The sequence below is a fragment of the Hyla sarda genome, chromosome 4 (genome assembly GCF_029499605.1).
Source record: "Hyla sarda isolate aHylSar1 chromosome 4, aHylSar1.hap1, whole genome shotgun sequence".
In the NCBI taxonomy this organism is placed as follows: Eukaryota; Metazoa; Chordata; class Amphibia; order Anura; family Hylidae; genus Hyla; species Hyla sarda.
Window position 1 is genome coordinate 100,576,099 of NC_079192.1, and position 23,303 is coordinate 100,599,401.

Below are 23,303 nucleotides of genomic sequence, written 5' to 3' on the forward strand. Positions count from 1 at the left end.
GAAAAAAAGTGAATAAAGATCATTTAACCCCTCCCCTATTAAAAGTTTGAATCACCCCCCTTTTCCCATAAACTGTGTAAATAAAAATAAACATACATGGTATCACCGCGTGCGGAAATGTCCGAATTAAAAAAATATATCGTTAATTAATCCGCACGGTCAATGGCATAGGGGAAAAAAAAATTCCAAAGTCCAAAATAGGGCATTTTTGGTCACTTTTTATATCATGAAAAAATCATGATCAATAAGTCCTATCAATGCAAAAATGGTACCGTTAAAAACTTCAGATCACGGCTCAAAAAATTAGCCCCCATACCGCCCCATACGCGGAAAAATAAAAAAGTTATAGGGGTCAGAAGATGACAATTTTAAACTTATTAATTTTCCTGCATGTAGTTATGATTTTTTCCAGAAGTACGACAAAATCAAACCTATACAAGTAGGGTATCATTTTAATCGTATGGACCTACAGAATAAAAATAAGGTGTAATTTTTACCCAAAAATGTACTTCGTAGAAACGGAAGCCCCCAAAAGTTACAAAACGGCGTGTTTTTTTTTTTTTTCAATTTTGTCGCACAATGATTTTTTTTTCCGTTTCACCGTAGATTTTTGGGTAAAATGACTGATGTCATTAAAAAGTAGAAAAGTTGAATTGGTGGTGCAAAAAATAAGCAATCATATGGATTTTTAGGTGCAAAATTGAAAGAGTTATGATTCTTTTAAAGGCAAGGAGCAAAAAACCAAAGTGCAAAAACGGGAAAAACCCCGGTCCTTAAGGGGTTAACGACCTTGTAGAGGGGTTGAATAGTAAAGTAGCAATCTTTGCAGATGATATTAAACTCTGTAAAGCGGTAAACACAATAGAGGACAGTGCACTGTTACAAATAGATCTGGATAGGTTGGAGGTTTGGGCTGGGAAGTGGCAGATGAGGTTCAACACTGATAAATGTAAGGTAAAGCACATGGAGAGGAAAAATCCGGGCTGGGATTATGTATTAAATGGGAGCACACTTGGGACGACTGACGTGGAAAAGGACTTAGTTAACAGTAAATTTAGCTGTAGTGACCAGTGTCGGGCAGCTGCTGCCAAGGCAAATAAATTCCTGGGGTGCATCAATAGGGGCATAGATGCCCACGACAAGGAAATAATTCTACCGCTGTACAAATCACTAGTCAGACCACACATAGAATACTGTGTACAGTACTGGGCACCAGTGTACAAGAAAGATATAGTAGAGCTGGAGAGGGTTCAAAGATGGGCAACCAAGGTAATATGGGGAATGGGAGGTCTACAGTACCCAGAAGGATTATCAGTATTAGGGTTATTTCGTTTAGAAAAAAGAAGGCTTAGGGGCGACCCAATAACTATGTATAAATATATCAGGGGACCGTACAGAGATCTCTCCCATGAACGATTTATACCCAGGATTGTATCTATAACAAGGGGGCATCCTCTACGTTTAGAGGAAAGAAGGTTTCTACACCAGCACAGACGGGGGTTCTTTACTGTAAGAGCAGTCAGACTATGGAATTCTCTCCCGGAGGAGGTGGTCATGGTGAACTCTGTAAAAGAATATAAAAGGGGTCTGGATGTATTTTTTTGGCGAGAATAACAACATCGCTGGTTACATAGTATGGTTGAAAAAAGACATGGATATGGTGGTTATGGATACTAGATTTATAGGGACAGAACGATGATCCAGGGATTTATTCTGATGCCATATTTGGAGTCGGGAAGGAATTTTTACCTCTAGTATGAGGGTTTTTTGCCTTCCTCTGGATCAACTCAACTCAGTAGGGACTCATTAGGGATATAGGTTGAATGTGATGGACTCTGGTCTTTTTTTCAACCTTATGAACTATGTTACTATGTAGGACTGATCTCCATACAGGGTAAGGAAAAGAGGAAAAATAGGCAGCAAATGATTATGCACTGAAGGAGTAGGCAGAAAGAAGACCAGGAGAGGGCACAGTAGTTAAAGCAGATAGTGGAGAATACTGAAGAGGAGATTGGGATCTACAGTGTAAAGTGATGCAGATATCCAGGAGAAGCATTGGAAAGTAGTTGCCTTGAGATTTAGCTGTCAGATCATTGGTCTTTTTTTAGGGCTGTTTCTGTAGAATGTAGAGTGCAGAAATCACATGTAAGGGGTCAAGAAGAGTGATCAGAAAGCCGAGCCGATTAGGGGAGAATAGACCAATAAGGAAGTCTAGATGAGAAGGGGAGATTAGAGATGTGTTTGTAGTTAGCTGCACATGACCGATCCAGAGATGTTTTTTTGTAAGGGGGTTATGACAGTGTTTGAAAGAGGGAAAGATACTGGAAGAGAGGTTAGTAGTGACAGTGGGGGAGAGATACTGGACAAGGAAATAGGGTCACTAGAGCAGGTAGTAGGAATAGAAGAGGCTGGAGACCACTTCTGTAAGGGTGCATTCACACCACGATTCTTTAATACGGTCATCGAATCCAGCTGAGGGATCTGGCCCGCATCTCATTCATTTGAATGAGCCGACCGGAGTCAGATAGTGACTCCAGTTCCAGTTGGCTAATTTTTGCCCTGTATCCGGTTTTGTGACCGGACTGATTGTGACTCATTGTGACTCGACCAGATTTACTATCTGACTCCAGTCGGCTCATTCAAATGAATGAGATGCGGGCTGGGTCCTGCTGGGGTTCAGGAGCGCCCAATTTTCACATCTCCCAGCCGTATCCAGTGACCGTATTAAAGAATCATGGTGTGAATGCACCCTTACTGGGTCAAAAGTTAAGTGAAGAATTGTGCGGTGGATTGGAGCAATACTTCTAGCAGTCAAAGAAATTTGATTTACTTGTCTGCTAGATTTAGGGCAATGATGACCAGTGTCTAGAAGTTCTTGGGTGGCGATGACATGCAAACTTCTGTTCATATGCTAGGGTATTTAAAAGAAATGGTGGAATTTTTGAAAGCAGAATCTACCTATACCTATGTACACATCTGCTTGTGAGCCTAGCTCTGTGTGTGTGTGTGTGTGTGTTTATTTTCTTTTTATGTGTGGATGAGCAAGAAGTGCCTACAGGGTGGCGTCGATTGCTTTAGTGGCCAGCCCCCGTCCTGTGGGATTTAGCTGTAATTTGCTTATATGAAAACAGCAAAAAATAATTAAAAAAACGCTCTGCATACAAGCAGCAGTTCTCAATCTTTGTGCCTGTGAAGTTGCTTCAGCACTGACTGGCACTATGATTAGTTGCACTATACAAAACCATCTGACAGATTCCTTTTTATGTTCTTAGCAAAAGATTTGTAAGGTTTATGTATTTAAATTTTTTTTGTAAATTTGCATCTTCAGCCTTTTACTATTAAAGCAGAAATGTGGCGCTAAACTTTTAACTTTCCCTGTGCCTGGTCTGCAAAAACTAAATGAACAATCTTTAACTCTCCTTCCTATTTTCCCCTGTTGTGCCAGTATCTGCATCCCATTCCTCTGGCGATGCTCTGCTCCGTGCTTCTTGGGCTCAGAACATCACACTGTGGTCAGCGTATCGCAGGCCGCAACAATGTCCCGCCTCGGCCGGTGATAGGCTGAGCCCACTGTCATGTATGGTGCTCTAGACTGCTTCTCTCCTTTATTAGTAAAAGGCTGAAGATGCAAATTTTTCAAAAAAATATATATACTCCAACTATCAAAAAGACACAAAGCTATTATGCACTTTGTATGGTTTTTATTTAACATCTTTTGTAAAGAACATAGGTTACAGGAATCTGTCAGATGGGTTTGGATAGTGTAACAAATCATAGTGACTGCAGTGTGATGTTCCGAGCCTTAGAAGCATTGAGACGAGTAGTGCCGGAGGAACGGGACGCAGATACTGGTGCAACTGGGAAAGGTAGGAAGGAGAGTTTAGTTTTTGCAGCCCGGGCACAGGGAAAGTTAAGTTTAGCCCCGCATTTCTTCTTTTACTATAAAATGTAAAAATGGGAAAAACATAACCAAAGCAAGATTTGTGAAGTCACATCGATATAGGCAGATTTTTTTTTATTTTTTTTTTATTTTTTCTTCCTTTTTACAGTAGTCCAGTGTTTAGATCTGTTCAGTATACACTACCTAGAAGAGGTTTTATTAGATGACATTTAGGCTGATAGTGTTACCTCCCTAATTAGATAGGAGTGTTGGCTCATATGTCTCCAAACCCAGTGTTTAACCCCTTAAGGACCGAGCCCTTTTTCACCTTAAGGACCGGAGCGTTTTTTGCAATTCTGACCACTGTCACTTTAAACATTAATAACTCTGGAATGCTTTTAGTTATCATTCTGATTCCGAGATAGTTTTTTGTGACATATTCTACTTTAACTTAGTGGTAAAATTTTATGGTAACTTGCATCCTTTCTTGGTGAAAAATCACCAAATTTGATGAGAAAAAAAATGAAAATTTTGCATTTTTCTAACTTTGAAGCTCTCTGCTTGTAAGGAAAATGGATATTCAAAATATTTTTTTTTTGAGTTCACATATACAATATGTCTACTTTATGTTTGCATCATAAAATGTATGAGTTTTTACTTTTGGAAGACACCAGAGGGCTTCGAAGTTCAGCAGCAATTTTGAAATTTTTCACAAAATTTTCAAACTCGCTATTTTTCATGGACCAGTTCACGTTTGAAGTGGATTTGAAGGCCCTTCATATTAGAAATGCCCCATAAAAGACCCCATTATAAAAACTACACCCCCCAAAGTATTCAAAATGACATTCAGTAAGTGTATTAACCCTTTAGGTGTTTCACAGGAATAGCAGCAAAGTGAAGGAGAAAATTCAAAATCTTCATTTTTTACACTCGCATGTTCTTGTAGACCCAATTTTTGAATTTTTGCAAGGGGTAAAAAGGAGAAAATTTTTACTTGTATTTGAAACCCAATTTCTCTCGAGTAAGCACATACCTCATATGTCTATGTTAATTGTTCAGCGGGCGCAGTAGAGGGCTCAGAAGGGAAGGAGCGTCAAATGGTTTTTGGGGGGCATGTCACCTTTAGGAAGCTCCTATGGTGCCAGAACAGCAAAAAAACACACATGGCATACCATTTTGGAAACTAGACTCCTCAGGGAACGTAACAAGGGGTAAAGTGAACCTTAATACACCACGGGTGTTTCACGACTTTTGCATATGTGAACATTTTTTAATTTTTTTTTACCTAAAATGCTTGGTTTCCCAAAATTTTTACATTTTTAAAAAGGGTAATAGCAGAAAACACCCCCCAAAATTTGAAGCCCAATTTCTCCCGATTCAGAAAACACCCCATATGGGGGTGAAAAGTGCTCTGCTGGCGCACTACAGGTCTCAGAAGAGAAGGAGTCACATTTGGCTTTTTGAAAGCAAATTTTGCTCTGGGGGCATGCCGCATTTAGGAAGCCCCTATGGTGCCAGGACAGCAAAAAAAATAACACATGGCATACCATTTTGGAAACTAGACCCCTCGGGGAACGTAACAAGGGGTTAAGTGAACCTTTATACCCCACAGGTGTTTCATGACTTTTGTATATGTAAAAAAAAAAATTTTTTTTTTTTACCTAAAATGCTTGTTTTCCCAAAAATTTTACATTTTTAAAAAGGGTAATAGCAGAAAATACCCCACAAAATTTGAAGCCCAATTTCTCCCGAGTACGGCGATACCCCATATGTGGCCCTAAACTGTTGCCTTGAAATACGACAGGGCTCCAAAGTGAGAGTGTCATGCGCATTTGAGGCCTAAATTAGGGATTGCATAGGGGTGGACATAGGGGTATTCTACGCCAGTGATTCTCTAACAGGGGGCCTCCAGCTGTTGTAAAACTCGCAACATGCCTGGAAAGTCAGTGGCTATCTGGCAATACTGGGAGTAATTGTTTTGCAACAGCTGGAGGCTCCGTTCTGGAAACAGTGGCGTACCAGACGTTTTTCATTTTTATTGGGGAGGGGAGGGGGGCTGTGTAGGGGTATGTGTATATGTAGTGTTTTTTACTTTTTATTTTATTTTGTGGTAGTGTAGTGTAGTGTTTTTAGGGTACAGTCACACGGGCGGGGGTTCACAGTAGTTTCTCGCTGGCAGTTTGAGCTGCGGCAGAAAATTTGACGCAGCTCAAACTTGCAGCCGGATACTTACTGTAATCCTCCGCCCATGTGAGTGTACCCTGTACGTTCACATTGGGGGGGGGGGGAACATCCAGCTGTTGCAAAACTACAACTCCCAGCATGTACGGTCTATCAGTGCATGCTGGGAATTGTAGTTTTGCAACAGCTGGAGACACACAGGTTGTGAAACACAGAGTTTGGTAACAAACTCAGTGTTTTGCAACCAGTGTGCCTTCAGCTGTTGCAAAAGCTACAACCCCCAGCATGTACGGACAGCCGAAGGGCATGCTGGGTCTTGTAGTTATGCAACAGCCGGAGGCATACTACATTGGCTGGGGATGCTGGGGATTGTAGTTATGCAACAGCTGGAGACACACTGGTTTACTACTTAACTCAGTGTGCCTTCAGCTGTTGCAAAACTACAACTCTCAGCAGTCACCGACAGCCAACGGGCATGCTGGGAGTTGTAGTTATGCAACCACCAGATGCACCACTACAACTCCCAGCATGCACTTTAGCTGATTGTGCAAGCTGGGAGTTGTAGTTACACAACAGCTGAAGGTACACTTTTACATAGAAAGAATGTGCCCATAAGGGCATGCTGGGAGTTGTGGTGGTTTGCCTCCTGCTGTTGCATAACTACAGCTCCCAGCATGCCCTTGTTGCATGCTGGGAGCTGTTGCTAAGCAACAGCAGGAGGCTGTCACTCACCTCCAACGATCCTTGCCGCACAGGTCAGTCCCTCGTCGTCTCCGCCGCCGCCGCTGCTCCTGGGGCCCCGATCCCAACAGGGACGCCGGGGATCGGGGTCCCCAGCACCGGGGGTCGTCTTCCCGCACCCGCTCACGTCCTCCGGAAGAGGGGCGGAGCGGGTTGCGGGAGTGACACCCGCAGCAGGCGCCCTGATTGGTCGGCCGGTAATCCGGCCGACGAATCGGGGCGATCGTGAGGTGGCACCAGTGCCACCTCACTCCTGCAGACTCTGGAGTCAGCCAGTAATTCCGGGTCATCGGGTCACTGGAGACCCGATTGACCCGGAATCCGCCGCAGATCGCTGGACTGAATTGTCCAGCGATCTGCGGCAATCGCCGACATGGGGGGACATAATGACCCCCCTGGGCGATATGCCGGGATGCCTGCTGAACGATTTCAGCAGGCATCCGGCCCCGGCTCCCCTCCGGCTAGCGGTGGGGGCCGGAAATGCTCAGGGCGTATCCATACGCCCTCGGTCCTTAAGGACTTGGAAACGGGGGCGTATGGATACGCCCTATGTCCTTAAGGGGTTAAGGAGACCTTCTGTCAAGAAAAAAAATGTATTAACATTTTTTTTTCCAGCAAGGAGTGCTAATTCGCAATACTTGCAGTAATGTTTTTTTTCCTAGTATGATGTTCTGCTGTTTGATACTTCAAATTACTTTTTTTTTTTTTTTTTTTATAAAGAATGTTAACCATTTAGTGCTGTTACTCAGCAGTACTAGTTAGAGATGTAAGGAAAATGGTTCGAATATGACAAGACAGGTTCTTAAATTGCAAAAGAGAGGATACAGTTTTTGTTTTGTAATGTCTGAGCTTTTTATTCCCTTTTGAAAACGTTCCCTGAGGGTCGCCATATTTGATACACATCCTTCCTGTATTTTGATAAATAGTGTTGCTTGGTGTGTCTGCTTTATGGCTGATTTTCTTTGGAAGAAGGTAGTAATATTTGGCTGTCCAGGCATGCCGGGAGTTGTAGTTTTGCAACAGTTGGAGGCACCCTGGTTGGGAAACACTGGAATGATGTAGGTGATTTATTTAGAGCTGTAGGCTATTTTCTGCAATTCTGCACAAATTCCATTCATACCACCAAAAATTTGTATAAATAGTGCACAGAACCAAGACAAGAATAGTAAAACATATATATACTTTATTTGAATATCAAAGTTAAAAAACATACATCAAACATAATGAAATACACAGACATTATTAAAAGACACTGGAATACTAATAGATAGGTACGGATGGACTGGAACTAATGACAAAAGAAGAAATGGTATGTAATAAACAATACCTAAACATACACAAGGGAACCACAGAGCTCACTGCTCAGGAGAATAAATAAACAAGTACAATAGAAAAGCAGTACAACTAGTGCCCAATATGAATAAGGATGCCAGACCAGACCATACCTACCAAACCCCAACGATCGTTTCGCTTACTGAAATGCTTCCTCAGGGGGTGTGGCTATCCGGCACCATATCCTGCCTTAAATAATACTACTGATCCAATCACTGTGCCACTAGGTTTGATTGACATGCATCCTGCCCTATTACAATAACTTTATTAACGTATGCCTAAGGCCCTCCAATGATAGAGTAGATGCCTGTCCTTGTATCTTTAGCACTTAAATCACCGCTTCCGGAATGCTATCTTTTTTTTTTCCGGGTGGAGGAGAATCACATGATCAAATCTGATCATGTGTTGATGACAGGTCACGCGGCTAGTTGCGTAGTAAACAAACACTCAGCAGCGTCCGATCATGTGATGCTATGTCACATGATCGGAGGTCCGGACCCCCAGCGCAAATAAGATATAAAGTCGATGAGTGAGAAAAGAGAAGGGAAGAGAAAGGATATTATTTATGAATGAAATAGTGAAAATGAATTACAAGTGAAAAGAGTGAACGGGTGAAGAAAGTGTGAGGTGTAACACAAGAAAATTCATGCAATAAGAGTGGGTGAAAGGAAAATATATATATTAGTGGTGCCCACGTAAAGGGCATATATAAACCAACACTGCAATTCAAAATGATATTTCAATCAAAACAAACAATGAACACATGATTAGTGAATAAAACATAATTGAGAATTAATAGTGATGATGTATAAAAAAATTATTAAATAAATGTGATTACAGACTGTTCTGCAACCAAGCAGCGCCTCAGGGTGACTACAACAATGACTTGTCACAACAAATTAATGGAGGAAACTCTTCACTTGGTAATGATCATACACTCCAGACTTCAGATAGATATTGGTTGTCAAAGACTTTTAAAAACTATTTAAGAATCATTTAGAATTGCTATTCATATGGTGAAACAATGTAAGAATGGCTCCAATTTCTAAATGGTAAATACAGTATTTGTCAAACTTTTGAATTTAAGCTTAAAGTGTACACTTCAACCACATATTGATGACTTTTGTGTGGATCTTTGTCTCAGGCAATAAACTGAAAAATTTAGATTGACTTGCCTTCCTATGCCTTCCTATGCCTTTTGCAGCAGTTGTAATACATCCGCCTCCTTACCGATAGAGTGAAATGTGCTGAAATGTTTGGAGTAATTTTGCTCTTCTTCTTACAGATTGGAAATCTTGAAAATTACTACCATTTTTATCACAGCAAGACAATTAAGCGGTCCACCTACAGCAGCAGAGGAACACACAACTTCCTTCAAATGGATCCAGATGTAAGTAATAGTCATTTTCCATAATTAAGGATAATCTGATTCTAGTTTGTGAATTGTCTGAGCTTTCTATTATAGTAATTTTATGTGACCTTTAGGATGAATTTATATATTTGACATGTGTAGGTAGTGTACAGTTACTCATATTGAAAAGCATTAGTTTGTCACTAATCAGAATGATGTGCGCCCTTCATCTTGGAAGGCAGTCCTTCCTAATATCCTCCTTAATATCAAGGGGGAACTGTAACACAAGGGCCCTCCTTTACTATTGCAAACCCAACATGTTTTGTCGGGTTGTGCGCCAGATTCTGTCGCATTGCGCCAGAAATTCTGTCTGCGCCAGATTGTGCGCTTAAATTTTCGCCAGAATTGAATAAACCCTGACTTACTCTCCATTTTGCTAAGAAAACCTGTGGCCGCCGGGATAAGGGGTCGTGGTCTCTGAAAAGGGGCATGTTCCCGACATTTTCACAAAAACTCAACATATTTACTAAGGTTTCCACATAAAATGTGGTGGATTTGAGCTGCAGAAAACCTGACAGATCAGATCATGTGTAAAAAAAATAAACTAAATGTAGGGAAACCTTAGTAAATACCGTGGAAAATAAATTGTAGGGAATTAAAACCCACAAAGAAACCTACACTCCATTTCTTAGTAAATAAGGGCCAATGGTGTTCATTCTCCTTATGATCAGCTAATTTTTTTTCATTCTAGATCTTGGTATGTTGTAGATTAACCCCTTAACTGTCAATTATGTATGTGGTGAGGGTGTGATGAAGGGCAGATGTTGTTACCCTAGGGGCAGATGGCATTAACCCCTTGTATTTGTGATGCCAGGGCGTGGTTATCCTCTACACCACCCGAGGTATTGCCGATGGTTCCTGAGCTAGAGGGCAAATAATCACTCCGATGCAAAGTTACGGAACAACGGCAGGTTTACTGAGGTAGACAGATGGAATAGTCTTTACAGCTCAGTTAGGCCCAAGGAGATGACCAGTGACTTAGGAGACTTGCGGGCTCGCGTGGACTTGAAGTGGATTTGGACTGAATGCTGTAGACCCACGCTGAATTTAGCAGACTAGACTATGACTGACTAGACTTTAGCCCTGTGGTTGCACTAGGTTTTGACATTTACCTTAAGAGGCACTTGGTGGTGGAAGCGTGGCTGCGTGATTGGGCCTTGGGTCTCTTCAGGACACCAGACACACTCAGGTCTTGACTGTACTGTTCCTCAGCAAGGACTAAACTGGAACTAAACTAGCTCCTTCCTGGGTTTATAAGGGAGCAATTTGTAGGGGTCACCCACAAGTCACCTGGTCACTGACACCTTCCCTGTTTACATGACTTTAAGACAACATTTAAAGGCATATGAACATTAGAAAGACAAATTAATAAATAACATAGGATTATCTAACCATTTAGGGCACATATAATGAAGGTGGACTCAGGGGGCTCTGAAATAAAGTCCACCACACAGGACAGAGAGGGTACAGGAGAGAAACTCCTGTACTGGGCCACCGCATGTATATGAACGTGATTGGGCTATTAAGGGTGCATAGAACTGCCTCGTAAGACTCCATACCCAGCAGCTCTAAGCTCAAATGAATTAATGCGATACTATAGTATTAAAAATATCGCAGAAATCACCAATATATAAATAATAAAGATGTGTTAATGCAAAAGAGACATAATCAGAGGCAAAGAACATCTAAAACTTAACTTTTAATAATATAATAATTTAAAAGATATGGATATAATTACGAATACAAATTTTATGACCTATAATAGCTTGTTATAAGTCTGGACAGTATATTAGTCCATCAACACAACACACCACAGAAAATTAACATAACTGTGGACCTCTGATAAAAGAAAGAGGAACCAGCAATATAGTACCCTTGTCCCAACGCGTTTCACTTTTATTTCATGCGGGTTGCTCAGGGGACACAAATCCGGGGATATAAATAAGGATAAAACCCAGCATCAGTAGTCAACCACTACAATCATTGATAAGTGGAAAGATAAAGTGTCCACAAGACAATGACTGTGATCAATAAATACAGTTATTGGACACAACAAGATCACACTGGCCCATGGTCAGGCCACTCACTGCACCCCTTGTCCGGTGGATGTGGTGGGTATAATAATAAATTGATCTGTATGAGCAATCGAATGATTGCTCATACAAGTTCCCTAGAAGAACTTAAAAAAATGGTTTTAAAATTTAAAAATCCCCACCCATATTAAAGAAAATGAAATAGCTTTTTTTTATTTATTATTATTTTTTTTAAATAAAATGTGAAATAAAAGGTTGATTTTAAAAATTGGAGTCGCCAGCAGTGAAGCTGCACGGTGAGCAGCATAAAAATGGAAGACATTACACATTTTTGTTGAATCAATAAAAAGTTTAAAGGGGTACTTAAAAGGGGCCCAATCTCTTCCATTATACATGTTTGGCAGATGTCTAGATGGGGTAAAATTTGTTATCCAGTAGCATTCCTATAGACCACCTATTTGGTGATCCAAAAATACGCAAAATTTACCATAAACTGTGTCCCTGTTAAACTTTATTAATTCTACAGAAGAAAAAAAGAAAATTTTAATTCCAGTGCTCTACCCACTTTTCTGGATTGCAATATTGATATTTTATTTGGCTTAGTTGCCCTTATTGTGAATTTAGCACAATTTTCTAAGCTGCGGCTACATCCGCAGTTTATATTGCTCAGTGGGATGAGTACTGATTTAAATCTTTCATTCTGCCCCCCTCAACATTTTACACCACATCCCTGTGGCTTTGTCAAGAGGTGGCAGACAGTAGACCCTCTATAGACTGGTCTCACTACAAGTAAATTTGTTATCCAGCCCTCAAAAATTACTTCCAAGACCTACTTTCTATCAGCTATTTTAGTTTACGAACTTCAGGTAAATACAGAAAGTGTGGCCTGTTGAATACTCACATTGTATACAGTTTTATTTCAAATCTTCCCCATTTAGCTGGAATAAAATGGGAATTTTGTTACAAAAATCTGTATAGGTGACCAGTGTGTTCCTGGCACTAAATTTTGACATAGTCAATTTGGTTGATAGATTTCTAGAAGGGACTAATCAGAGCTTGCTTGGTCATTGGCGCCAATGTGCATATTTACGGCAAAGAGGTATGTGGAAGGTTCTTAAAAATTATTTTTTTGAGCAGTGTAGTTTCATAGATTATGACCCAATTCTGAAATTAAATGAACACTAAGATAACACATCCTAGATCTTAATGAATGAACTAATCATATGAAATACTTTCGTCTTTACATAGTTGAATGTGCTGACAACAAAATCACACAAAAATTATCAATGAAAATCAAATGTATCAACCCATGGAGGTCTGGATATGGAGTCACACTCAAAATCAAAGTGGAAAACCACACTACAGGCTGATCCAACTTTGATGTAATGTCCTTAAAGGGGTATTCCAGGCAAAAACTTTTTTTTTTAATATATATATCAACTGGCTCTGGAAAGTTAAACAGATTTGTAAATTACTTCTATTAAAAAATCTTAATCCTTCCAATAGTTATTAGCTTCTGAAGTTGAGTTGCTGTTTTCTGTCTAACTGCTTTCTGATGACTCACGTCCCAGGAGCTATCCAACTCCTATGGGGGATATTCTCCCATCATGCAAGGGATATTCTCTCATCATGCACAGCTCCCGTGACATGACATCATCATTGAGCAGTTAGACAGAAAACTTCAGAAGCTAATAACTATTGGAAGGATTAAGATTTTTTAATAGAAGTAATTTACAAATCTGTTTAACTTTCCGGAGCCAGTTGATATATAAAAGTTTTTGCCTGGAATACCCCTTTAAAACAAGTCAAAATGAGCCTCCATGTGCCTTTATGACCTCCCTACAATGCCTGGTCATGCTCCTGATGAGGTGGCGGATGGTCTCCTGAGGGATGTCCTCCCAGACCTGGACTAAAGCATCCGTGAACTCCTGGACAGCCTGTGGTGCAACGTGGCATTGGTGGATGGAGCGAGACATGATGTCCCAGATGTGCTCAATCGGATTCAGGTCTGGGGAATGGGCAGGCCAGTCCATAGCATCAATGCCTTCCTCTTGCAGGAACTGCTGACACACTCCAGCCACATGAGGTCTAGCATTGTCTTGCATTAGGAGGGTCTGAGGATCTCATATCTGTACCTAATGAGTTAGGCTACCTCTGGCAAGCAGATGGAGGGCTGTGCAGACCCCCAAAGAAATGCCACCCCACACCATTACTGACCAATCGCAAAACCAGTCATGCTGGAGGATGTTGCAGGCAGCAGCACGTTCTCCACAGCATCTCCAGACTCTCACGTCTGTCACATGTGCTCAGTGTAAACCTGCTTTCATCTGTGAAGAGCACAGGGCGCCAGTGTTGAATTTGACAGTCTTGGTGTTCTCTGGCAAAAGTCAAACATCCTGCTCGGTGTTGGGCTGTAAGAACATCCCCCACCTGTGGGCATCGGGCACTCCTACCACCCTCATGGAGTCTGTTTCTGACCATTTGAGTGGACACATGCACATTTGTGGCCTGCTCGAGGTCATTTTGCAGGGCTTTGGCAGTGCTCCTCCTGCTCCTCCCAGCACAAAGGCAGAGGTAGCGGTCCTGCTGCTGGGTTGTTGCCCTCCTACAGCCTCCTCCACGTCTCCTGATGTACTGGCCTGTCTCCTGATAGTGCCTCCATACTCTGGACAATACGCTGACAGACACAACAAACCTTTACCACAGCTCTCATTGATGTGCCATCCTGGATGAGCTGCACTATCAGAGCCACTTGTGTGGGTTGTAGACTCCGTCTCATGATACTACTAGAGTGAAAGCACTGCCAGCATTCAAAAGTGACCAAAAAATCAGCCAGGAAGCATAGGAACTGAGAAGTAGTACTGCTCGCGAATATTCTCAATACGAATTTTATTCGCGAAAATCGCATATTCGCGAATATTCGCAAATATAGCACTATATATTCGTAATTACGAATATTTTTTTTTTTTTCACAGTACACATCACAGTGATCACCCCTCTCTGCTTCCAGCTTGTGTGGTGTAAAGAAGGCTCTAATACTACTGTGGGAGATTGGCGTGCGAATTTTCGCATATGCGGAAATTTGCATATGATAATTTTCGCATATGCAAATTTTTGCTTATGCTAATTTTTATATATGCTCATTTTCGCATACGCAAATTTTTGCATATGCGAAAATAAAATGCGAATATTACGAATATGCGAATTTAGCGAATATATGACGAATATTCGTCCATATATTCGCAAAATATCGCGAATTTGAATATGGCCTATGCCGCTCAACACTACTGAGAAGTGGTCTGTGGTCACCACCTGCAGAACCACTCCTTTATTGGGGGTGTCTTGCTAATTGCCTATAATTTCCACCTGTTGTCTGTTCCATTTGCACAACAGCATGTGAAATTGATTGTCAATCAGTGTTGCTTCCTGAGTGGACAGTGTGATTTCACAGAAGTGGGATTGACTTGGAGTTACATTGTGTTGTTTAAGTGTTCCCTTTTAACTTTTTTTGAGCAGTGTATAAACTGGAGGGCAGAGCAATTACAATTTAGAAGTGGGAGACAATGTAGATGGAGAGCTGAGGCTAGTTATTACAACTGGGGCTGGAAGAAGGGGTTAGGACAGTTAAAGTGAAACCTGTGTAATGCTGCTCAAAAGCCCCTAGGCTAAGTAGTCACAGGGATCGGTCACACGGTCACTCAGAGCCAGTGAGGTGGAGACAGCTAGGTATACACACCCATGACTACTTACCCCTGGTCCCTCAACTTTCTTTAACCCCTTAAAGGGAACCAATCATCAGATTTTACCCTATATAACTCTTGGCAGAGCGTTATATAGGGTAAAATCTTTATTTTCACCATTCCCGGGGGACGCTCCTGCCCCCAGGGATGGTGAAGATATGAAGTTATAAACTAGTCACTGCCGCCGCCGTAAGTAGTCACCTGGGCGGGGAGTTCTTCTCACCTACTCCCGTTCTTCGGCCGGGAGCGACGCCCCCTCCGCTTGATTGATGGGCAGCGGCATCGCTCTACTTTGTCTGTTCAGTGAGCAGAACAATGACGCGGCCCATCAATCAAGCGGAGGGGCGTCGCTGCCTGCAGAAGAACGGGAATAGGTGAGTGGAGCTCCCCGCCCAGGTGACTGCTTACGGCGGTGGCGGTGGCGGTGACTAGTTTATAACTTCATATCTTCACCATCCCTGGGGGCAGGAGCGTCCCCCGGGAATGGTGAAAATAAAGATTTTACCCTATATAACGCTTTGCCAAGCATTATATAGGGTAAAATCTGATGATTGGTTCCCTTTAAGTATTCAAAGTTTTTTAGTTTTTGCATTTTTGTTTTTTCCGCCTTTAAAAATCATAACCCCTTCAATTTTCCACTTAAAAATCCAGATGATGGCTTATTTTTTGTGCCACAAACTCTACTTTGTAATGAGATCAGTCATTTTACCCAAAAATCTACGGCGAAACAAACAAACAAAAAAACATCATTGTGCAACAAAATTGAAAAAAAAAAGCTATTTTGTAACTTGGGGGTTTCCGTTTCTACCCAGTGCATTTTTCGGTAAAAATGACACCTCTTTATTTTGTAGGTCCTTACTAGAGATGAGCGAACTTGCAGTAAATTCGATTCGTCACGAACTTCTTGGCTCGGCAGTTGATTACTTTTTCTGCATAAATGAGTTCAGCTTTCAGGTGCTCCGATGGGCTGGAAAAGGTGGATACAGTCCTAGGACTGTATCCACCTTTTCCAGCCCACCGGAGCACCGGAAAGCTCAACTAATTTATGCAGGAAAAGTCAGCAACCGCCTAGCTGAGAAGTTCGTGACTAATCAAATTTACTGTAAGTTCGCTCATCTCTAGTCCTTACAATTAAAAATGATACCTTACTTATATAGGTTTGATTTGGTCTTCTGCAAAAAATCATAACCACGAAATTAATATGTTTAAAAATGTCCTCTTCTGATCCCTATAACTGTATTTTCCAGCATAATGGTGATTTATGAGGGCTAATTTTTTGCACAGTGATCTGAAGTTTATTTTTTTTTTTATCTGCACCATTTTTGTTTTGATCTGACTTTTTGATCTTTTTTTCAATTATTATTATGGTATAAAAAGTGGCCAAAAATACACAATTTCTTTACGTGTTCCCCATTGACAGTGCAGTATAATTAATGATATATTTTTGTAGTTTGGACATGTACGCATGCGGCGATACCACATTTATTTACACTTTTTATTTTTGCAATGTTATAGCCCCCATAGGGGACTATAACATTGTACATAGATTTCCTACACTGATCACTGCTATGCAGTTGATCAGTGTTATATCCGCTGGACTGTTCCTGCCTGGATCTTGGGCATTGAGCAGTCATTCGGCGATAGGACAGTGAGGAGGCAGGTAGGGACCCTCCTCGTGTCTGTCGGGATTCCACGGTGGTCACGATCAGCCTGACTGAGCTGCCGGGAAGGTTTCACTTTCATTAAACTTTGATCGCTGCATCTGAAGGGTTAATACCGGCCATCACCGCAATCAGTGATATCCGGTATTAGCCATAGGTCCGGCCATTGACCTCAGGGACCGACCTGAATCACGTGACCCATCGGTTATATCCAGTGGTAAAGTCCTGGGGAAAAAAGTGTAGGAACTCACCCAAGATTTTCACTCAAGGGCTGGTCCTGCAGAACTCCTACTAATGGGAACGATGTTCCTGCTGTGGAAAAAGTGCAGGAACTCGGTTCCTACGCGTTCCTGCAGGACTTGAGCCCTGGTTATATCGCTGGAGCTGGCGCAGGACGTAAATATATGTCCTGCATCGTTAAAATTGCAGAGGATTCCAGAGTCAAACATTGCTTTGAGATCCCGTGCATTGCACATGTTTCACGCTGCTTGTGGTTTGAACAGCATGAAACAGGTGACTAGTTACTTTTTAATAGTGATAAGGAGATATGGAAAACACAATTTTCACGTTTAGTAATACAAAAAGCTCACGAAGCATAAGGATATAGACTAATAATGTTGGAGAAATATCTAATGGGGATAAGGGAGACATGGCTGGATGATAGCAGGGACTGGGTGGGTATTTTGTAGGCTGACAGTCTTTTCAGAATCTTTGGCGCAGAGAGATGTCAAGACCTTATACATGGAAACAAGTATAGTAGAAAGAGCAGAAAACCTACTAATACTAAGGCAAATAGATTAGGCAGCGAAGCAGAACAAATTATTATTATTTTAACTGCACACTTAAATTGGGAAGCAGAAACCTGCAGGTTCAGCAAAGAAAACAGGTTTTTGACAATAATAAGGCAATTACCTTTCATAACATGAGTTTTCATTTATTCTTTAATAAGGTGTTTAGTAGAGAAGCTACAAATGCACTAAACTTCAGGAAGGCCAATTTTCACAAACAAAGATAGCTGGGACAATGTCCTCAAAAAGGAGTACTCAAGGAAAATGCAAAATAATTTAACCTCTTGGGGGGACAGGGCGTATGCATATGCCCTTCATCCGGATCCTTAAGGACTTAGGGCGTACATGTATGCCCTGGTCCAGTTTAACTGGTTTAAACCATTCTCACCAGCAGAGAGCGGGTCAACACCGGTGGGTCCCAGTTGCTACAGGCAGAAAGGACCCACAGCTAATGCCGGGCACGGCCGATCGGGCCTCTGCTCGGTACTATCCCTTTAGACGCCGCGATTAAAGTTGATTGCTAAAGCAAAAGTAAAAGAATCCCAGCAGCTGAGAGCTGATCGGGACTATCGTGACAAAATGTCCCCATCAGCTTGCCGGACAACGGGAGGGTCCTCATTGCCTCTTCGTTGTCCGATAGGTGATCTACTGCTCTAGAGCAGCAGCTCGCCGGTTGAACTGATCAGTGGTTTGCAATGGCATAACACTGATGAGTGTATGCAATCAGAAGATTGCATGTTTTAGCTCCCTATGGGGGCTTAAAAAAAAGTGTAAAATAAATAAATAAATAAAAAAGTGTAATAAAAGTTAATTACCGTAACCCCTTCCCTATTAAAAGTTTATCACCCCCCTTTTCCCATTTTTTTTAAATAAAATAATGTAATAAAGGATAAAAATAATCATATGGCACTGCCGCGTGCGAATATGTTTAAACTATTAAAATATTAGGTTAGCTAAACCACATGGTCAATGGCGTAAAAGTAAAAAAATACCAAAGTCCAAAATTGTGCATTTTTGGTCACTTCATATACCATAAAAATATTAATAAAAAGCGATCAAAAAGTCCCATCAAAACAAAAATGGTACATATAAAAACTATAGATGATGGCACAAAAAATGAGCCCTCATACCACCCCGTACACGGAGTAATAAAAACGTTAAAAGGGGGTCAGAAGATGATCAGATTAAACATACTAATTTTGGTGCATGTAGTTTAAAATTTTTTTTTTTTGTATTAAAATAAAATAAAACCTATATAATTGGATATCCTTTTAACCGTATGAACCTATAGAATGAAGGAAATGTCATTTTTACCAAGAAGTTCACTGCGTATAAACGGGAGCCCCCAAAAGTTACAAAATGGTGTGGTTTTTTTTTTTCACCCCACAAATGATTTTTTTATTTTATTTATTTTTTCTGCAGGTTATATTGTAAAATAAGTGATGTAATTACAAAGTACAATTGGTGACGCAAAAAACAAGCCCTTATATGGGTCTGTTTGTGCAAAATTGAAAGTTATGATTTTTAGAAGGCAAGGAGCAAAAAACGAAAATGTCCTTAAAGGGGTACTCCGGTGAAACACCTGTGGGGTATTAAGGCTCACTTAATTCCTTGTTACGTTTCTCAAGGGGTCTAGTTTCCAAAATGGTATGCCATGTGTTTTTTTTTTTTTTTTTGCTGTTCTGGCACCATAGGGGCTTCCTAAATGCAACATGCCCCCCAAAACCATTTCAGAAAAACGTACTCTCCAAAATCCCCTTGTCGCTCCTTCGCTTCTGAGCCCTCAACTGCACCCGCCGAACACTTTACATAGACATATGAGGTATTCATATTCATATTCGAGAGAAATTGGGCTAGAAATACAAGTATACATTTTCTCCTTTTACCCCTTGTAAAAATTCAAAAATTGGGTCAACAAGAACATGCGAGTGTAAAAAATGAAGATTGTGAATTTTCTTCTTCACTTTGCTGCTATTCCTGTGAAACACCTAAAGGGTTAAAACGCTGACTGAATGTCATTTTGAATACTTTTGGGGGTGCAGTTTTTATAATGGGTTCTTTTATGGGGTATTTCTAATATGAAGACCCTTCAAATCCACTTCAAACCTGAACTGGTCCCTGAAAAATAGTGAGTTTGAAAATTTTGTGAAAAATTGCTGCTGATCTTTGAAGTCCTCTGATGTCTTCCAAAAGTAAAAACTTGTCAATTTTATGATGCAAACATAAAGTAGACATATTGTATATTTGAATAAAATTTTTTTATTTTGAATATCCATTTTCCTTACAAGCAGAGAGCGTCAAAGTTAGAAAAATGCTAAATTTTCAATTTTTCCATCAAATTTGGGGATTTTTCACCAAGAAAAGATGCAAGTTACCACAAAAATTTTCCACCATGTTAAAGTAGCATATGTCATGAAAAAACAATCTTGGAATCAGAATGATAACTAAAAGCATTACAGAGTTATTAATGTTTAAAGTGACAGTGGTCAGATGTGCAAAAAACGCTCTGGTCCTAAGGTGTAAAAATGGCCTGGTCCTTAAGGGGTTAAAGGGGTTATCCAGGAAAAAAAATAATTTTTATATATATTAACGGGCTCCAGAAAGTTGAACAGATTTGTAAATGACTTCTATTAAAAAATCTTAATCCTTTCAGTACTTATGAGCTGCTGAATTTGAGTTGTTCTTTTCTGTCTAAGTGCTCTCTGATGACACCTGTATCAGGAACTGTCCAGAGTAGAAGCAAACCTCTCCTGCTCTGTGCAGTTCCCAAGACAAGCAGAGATGTCAGCAGAGAGCACTGTTGCCAGACAGAAAAGAACTCAACTTCAGCAGCTGATAATTATTGGAAGGATTAAGATTTTTTTAATAGAAGTAATTTACAAATCTGTTTAACTTTCTGGAGCCAGTTGATATAAAAACATTTTTTTTTTCTGGAATACCTCATTAAGGTGAAAATAGTCCCTAAGGCGTTAAAGCATTCTCAGTTGGTTCGATTAGAAACATCTAAAACCCATTTGATGTTAAATGCCTTTTTTTGGCCCGTATTTTTACTTTTTTGGACTGTATGTTTCAGATATGTTTTTCCTTTCTTTCAAAGTTTTTTTATTTTTTTTAAACCAGTCCCAAGAAACATATACAAACTTTTTTGGATCTGGGAAAACTCCTCTAACATTCACTGGAGTAAGCAGCGATGCATACAGCATTGTTACTTAAATCCAGAAGGCTAACAGAGTGGCAAAGCATACACTACTACTAGCTATAAGTATACAATTTTGCAGAAACAAAAAAGAAAATAAAAAATGAGGTCAGCCTTTTTTTTCTTTTTTTTAAGCCTATAACCAGGGCAAAGAGGCATCCTGTAGGTCTTGAGAAGGAAAAAATATTTTACCATCACATATGGATTTTTTACTGTAAGAGCAGTGAGACTATGGAATTCTCTACCAAACAATGTGAATTCAAATAGAGAAAACAGACCTAGTCACTCATCTACAACATGCACAGTGATCTAAGGCTTCTCAGCAACATTCATTAACCCCTTAAGGACTCAGGGTTTTTCCGTTTTTGCACTTTCGTTTTTTCCTCCTTACCTTTTAAAAATCATAACCCTTTCAATTTTCCACCTAAAAATCCATATTATGGCTTATTTTTTGCGTCACCAATTCTACTTTGCAGTGACATTAGTCATTTTACCCAGAAATTCACGGCGAAACGGAAAAAAAATCATTGTGCAACAAAATCGAAGAAAAAACGCCATTTTGTAACTTTTGGGGGCTTCCGTTTCTACGCAGTGCATATTTTGGTAAAAATTACACCTTATCATTATTCTGTAGGTCCATATGGTTAAAATGATACCCTACTTATATAGGTTTGATTTTGTCGCACTTCTGGAAAAAATCATAACTACATGCAGGAAAATTTATACGTTTAAAAATGTCATCTTCTGACCACTATAACTTTTTTATTTTTCCACGTACAGGGCGGTATGAGGACTCATTTTTTGCGGCGTGATCTGAAGTTTTTATTGGTATGATTTTTGTTTTGATCGGTCTTTTTATTCATTTTTTAATGGTATAAGAAGTGACCAAAAATACGCTTTTTTGACTTTGGAATTTTTTTGCGCGTACGCCATTGACCGTGCGGTTTAGTTAGATATATTTTTATAGTTCGGACATTTACGCACGTAGCGATACCACATATGTTTATTTTTATTTACACTGTTTTATTTTTTTTATGGGAAAAGGGGGGTGATTCAAACTTTTATTAGGCAAGGGGTTAAATGACCTTTCATTAACACTTTTTTTAAACTTTTTTTTGCAGTGTTATAGGTCCCATAGGCACCTATAACACTGCACACACTGATCTTTTACACAGATCACTGGCGTGTATTAACACGCCTATGATCAGTGTTATCGGCGCTTGACTGCTCCTGCCTGGATCTCAGGCACGGAGCAGTCATTCGTCGATCGGACACCGAGGAGGCAGGTAAGGGCCCTCCCGGTGTCCTGTAAGCTGTTCGGGACACCGCGATTTCACCGCGGTGGTCCCGAACAGCCCGACTGAGCAGCCGGGTCACTTTCACTTTAGAAGCGGCGGTCAGCTTTGACCGCCGCTTCTAAAGGGTTAATACCGCACATCGCCGCGATCAGCGATGTGTGGTATTAGCCACGGGTCCCGGCTGTTGATGAGTGCTGGGACCGACGCAATATGATGCGGGATTGCGCCGCGATCCCACTTCATATTGCGGGAGCCGGCGCAGGACGTAAATATACGTCCTGCGTCGTTAAGGGGTTAAACTAACAGGTCGTTAATGTACTTTATGATCATGAAGTGCAAGCCCGCTAGCCACATCACGGCCACCTGTAAGTAGCAGGTGCCTAGCATAAAATGGCGCTGCACTGAGCAGCGACCACCACCGCCTGCAACACCAGTGCCCACAGGGGAAACTGCTTACTGGCAGAGCAGCCCCAATGCCGCCCAAACCAGACCCTGGGCCGCGTCTCCCCACAGACACTGTGCCGCGGCAGCAATGGGCGCTGCACAGCACAAGAGTGAACAGGTGTAAAAGCCCAGTCAGACTGGGAGGATGCCAGAAAGCGTAGGGCCATATGCAGCTTCCTACCAAGTCACATAGCCCTGGGCAGAGGGGGAGGGGCGGAGTGCTGATAAAGTAAGAACAAAAAGAGTGGGATAAAAAACACAATGTGAATTCAAGTAGAGAAAAAGACAGTCGCACATCTATAACATGCACATTGATGTAGAAAGTGGAAAACTTTTTTTTTCAAATCAACTGATGCCAGAAAGTTAAACAGATTTGTAAATTACTTCTATTAAAAAAAAATCTTAATCCTTCCAGTCCAGGAAATTTTCTTTTTGTAACACAGAGCTCTCTGGACAGTTCTTAAAATGGGCAGAGATTGTCAGCAGAGTAGGAGAAAATCCCCATACCAAGCATATGCTGCTCTGGACAGTTCCTAAAATGGACAGAGATGTCAGCAGAGAACACTGTGGTCATGATGTCAGCAGAGAGCTCTGTGTT

At 40.9% G+C, this 23,303-nt stretch overlaps 1 protein-coding gene across 5 annotated transcripts in view; it reads left to right on the plus strand.

Moving 5' to 3' along the window:
• The window catches only part of PCSK6 (proprotein convertase subtilisin/kexin type 6), a 229,009-nt gene that overhangs the window by 101,452 nt on the left and 104,254 nt on the right, over positions 1-23,303 (plus strand). For all 5 annotated transcript variants that reach the window (XR_008892408.1, XM_056571778.1, XM_056571779.1 and 2 more), the window contains one exon: positions 9,420-9,524. Coding sequence is in view for 4 of the 5 variants with exons in the window: in XM_056571779.1 (XP_056427754.1) it covers positions 9,420-9,524 (105 nt within the window). In the remaining variant the exon portion in view is untranslated. The remainder of the gene's footprint in view (positions 1-9,419; positions 9,525-23,303) is intronic.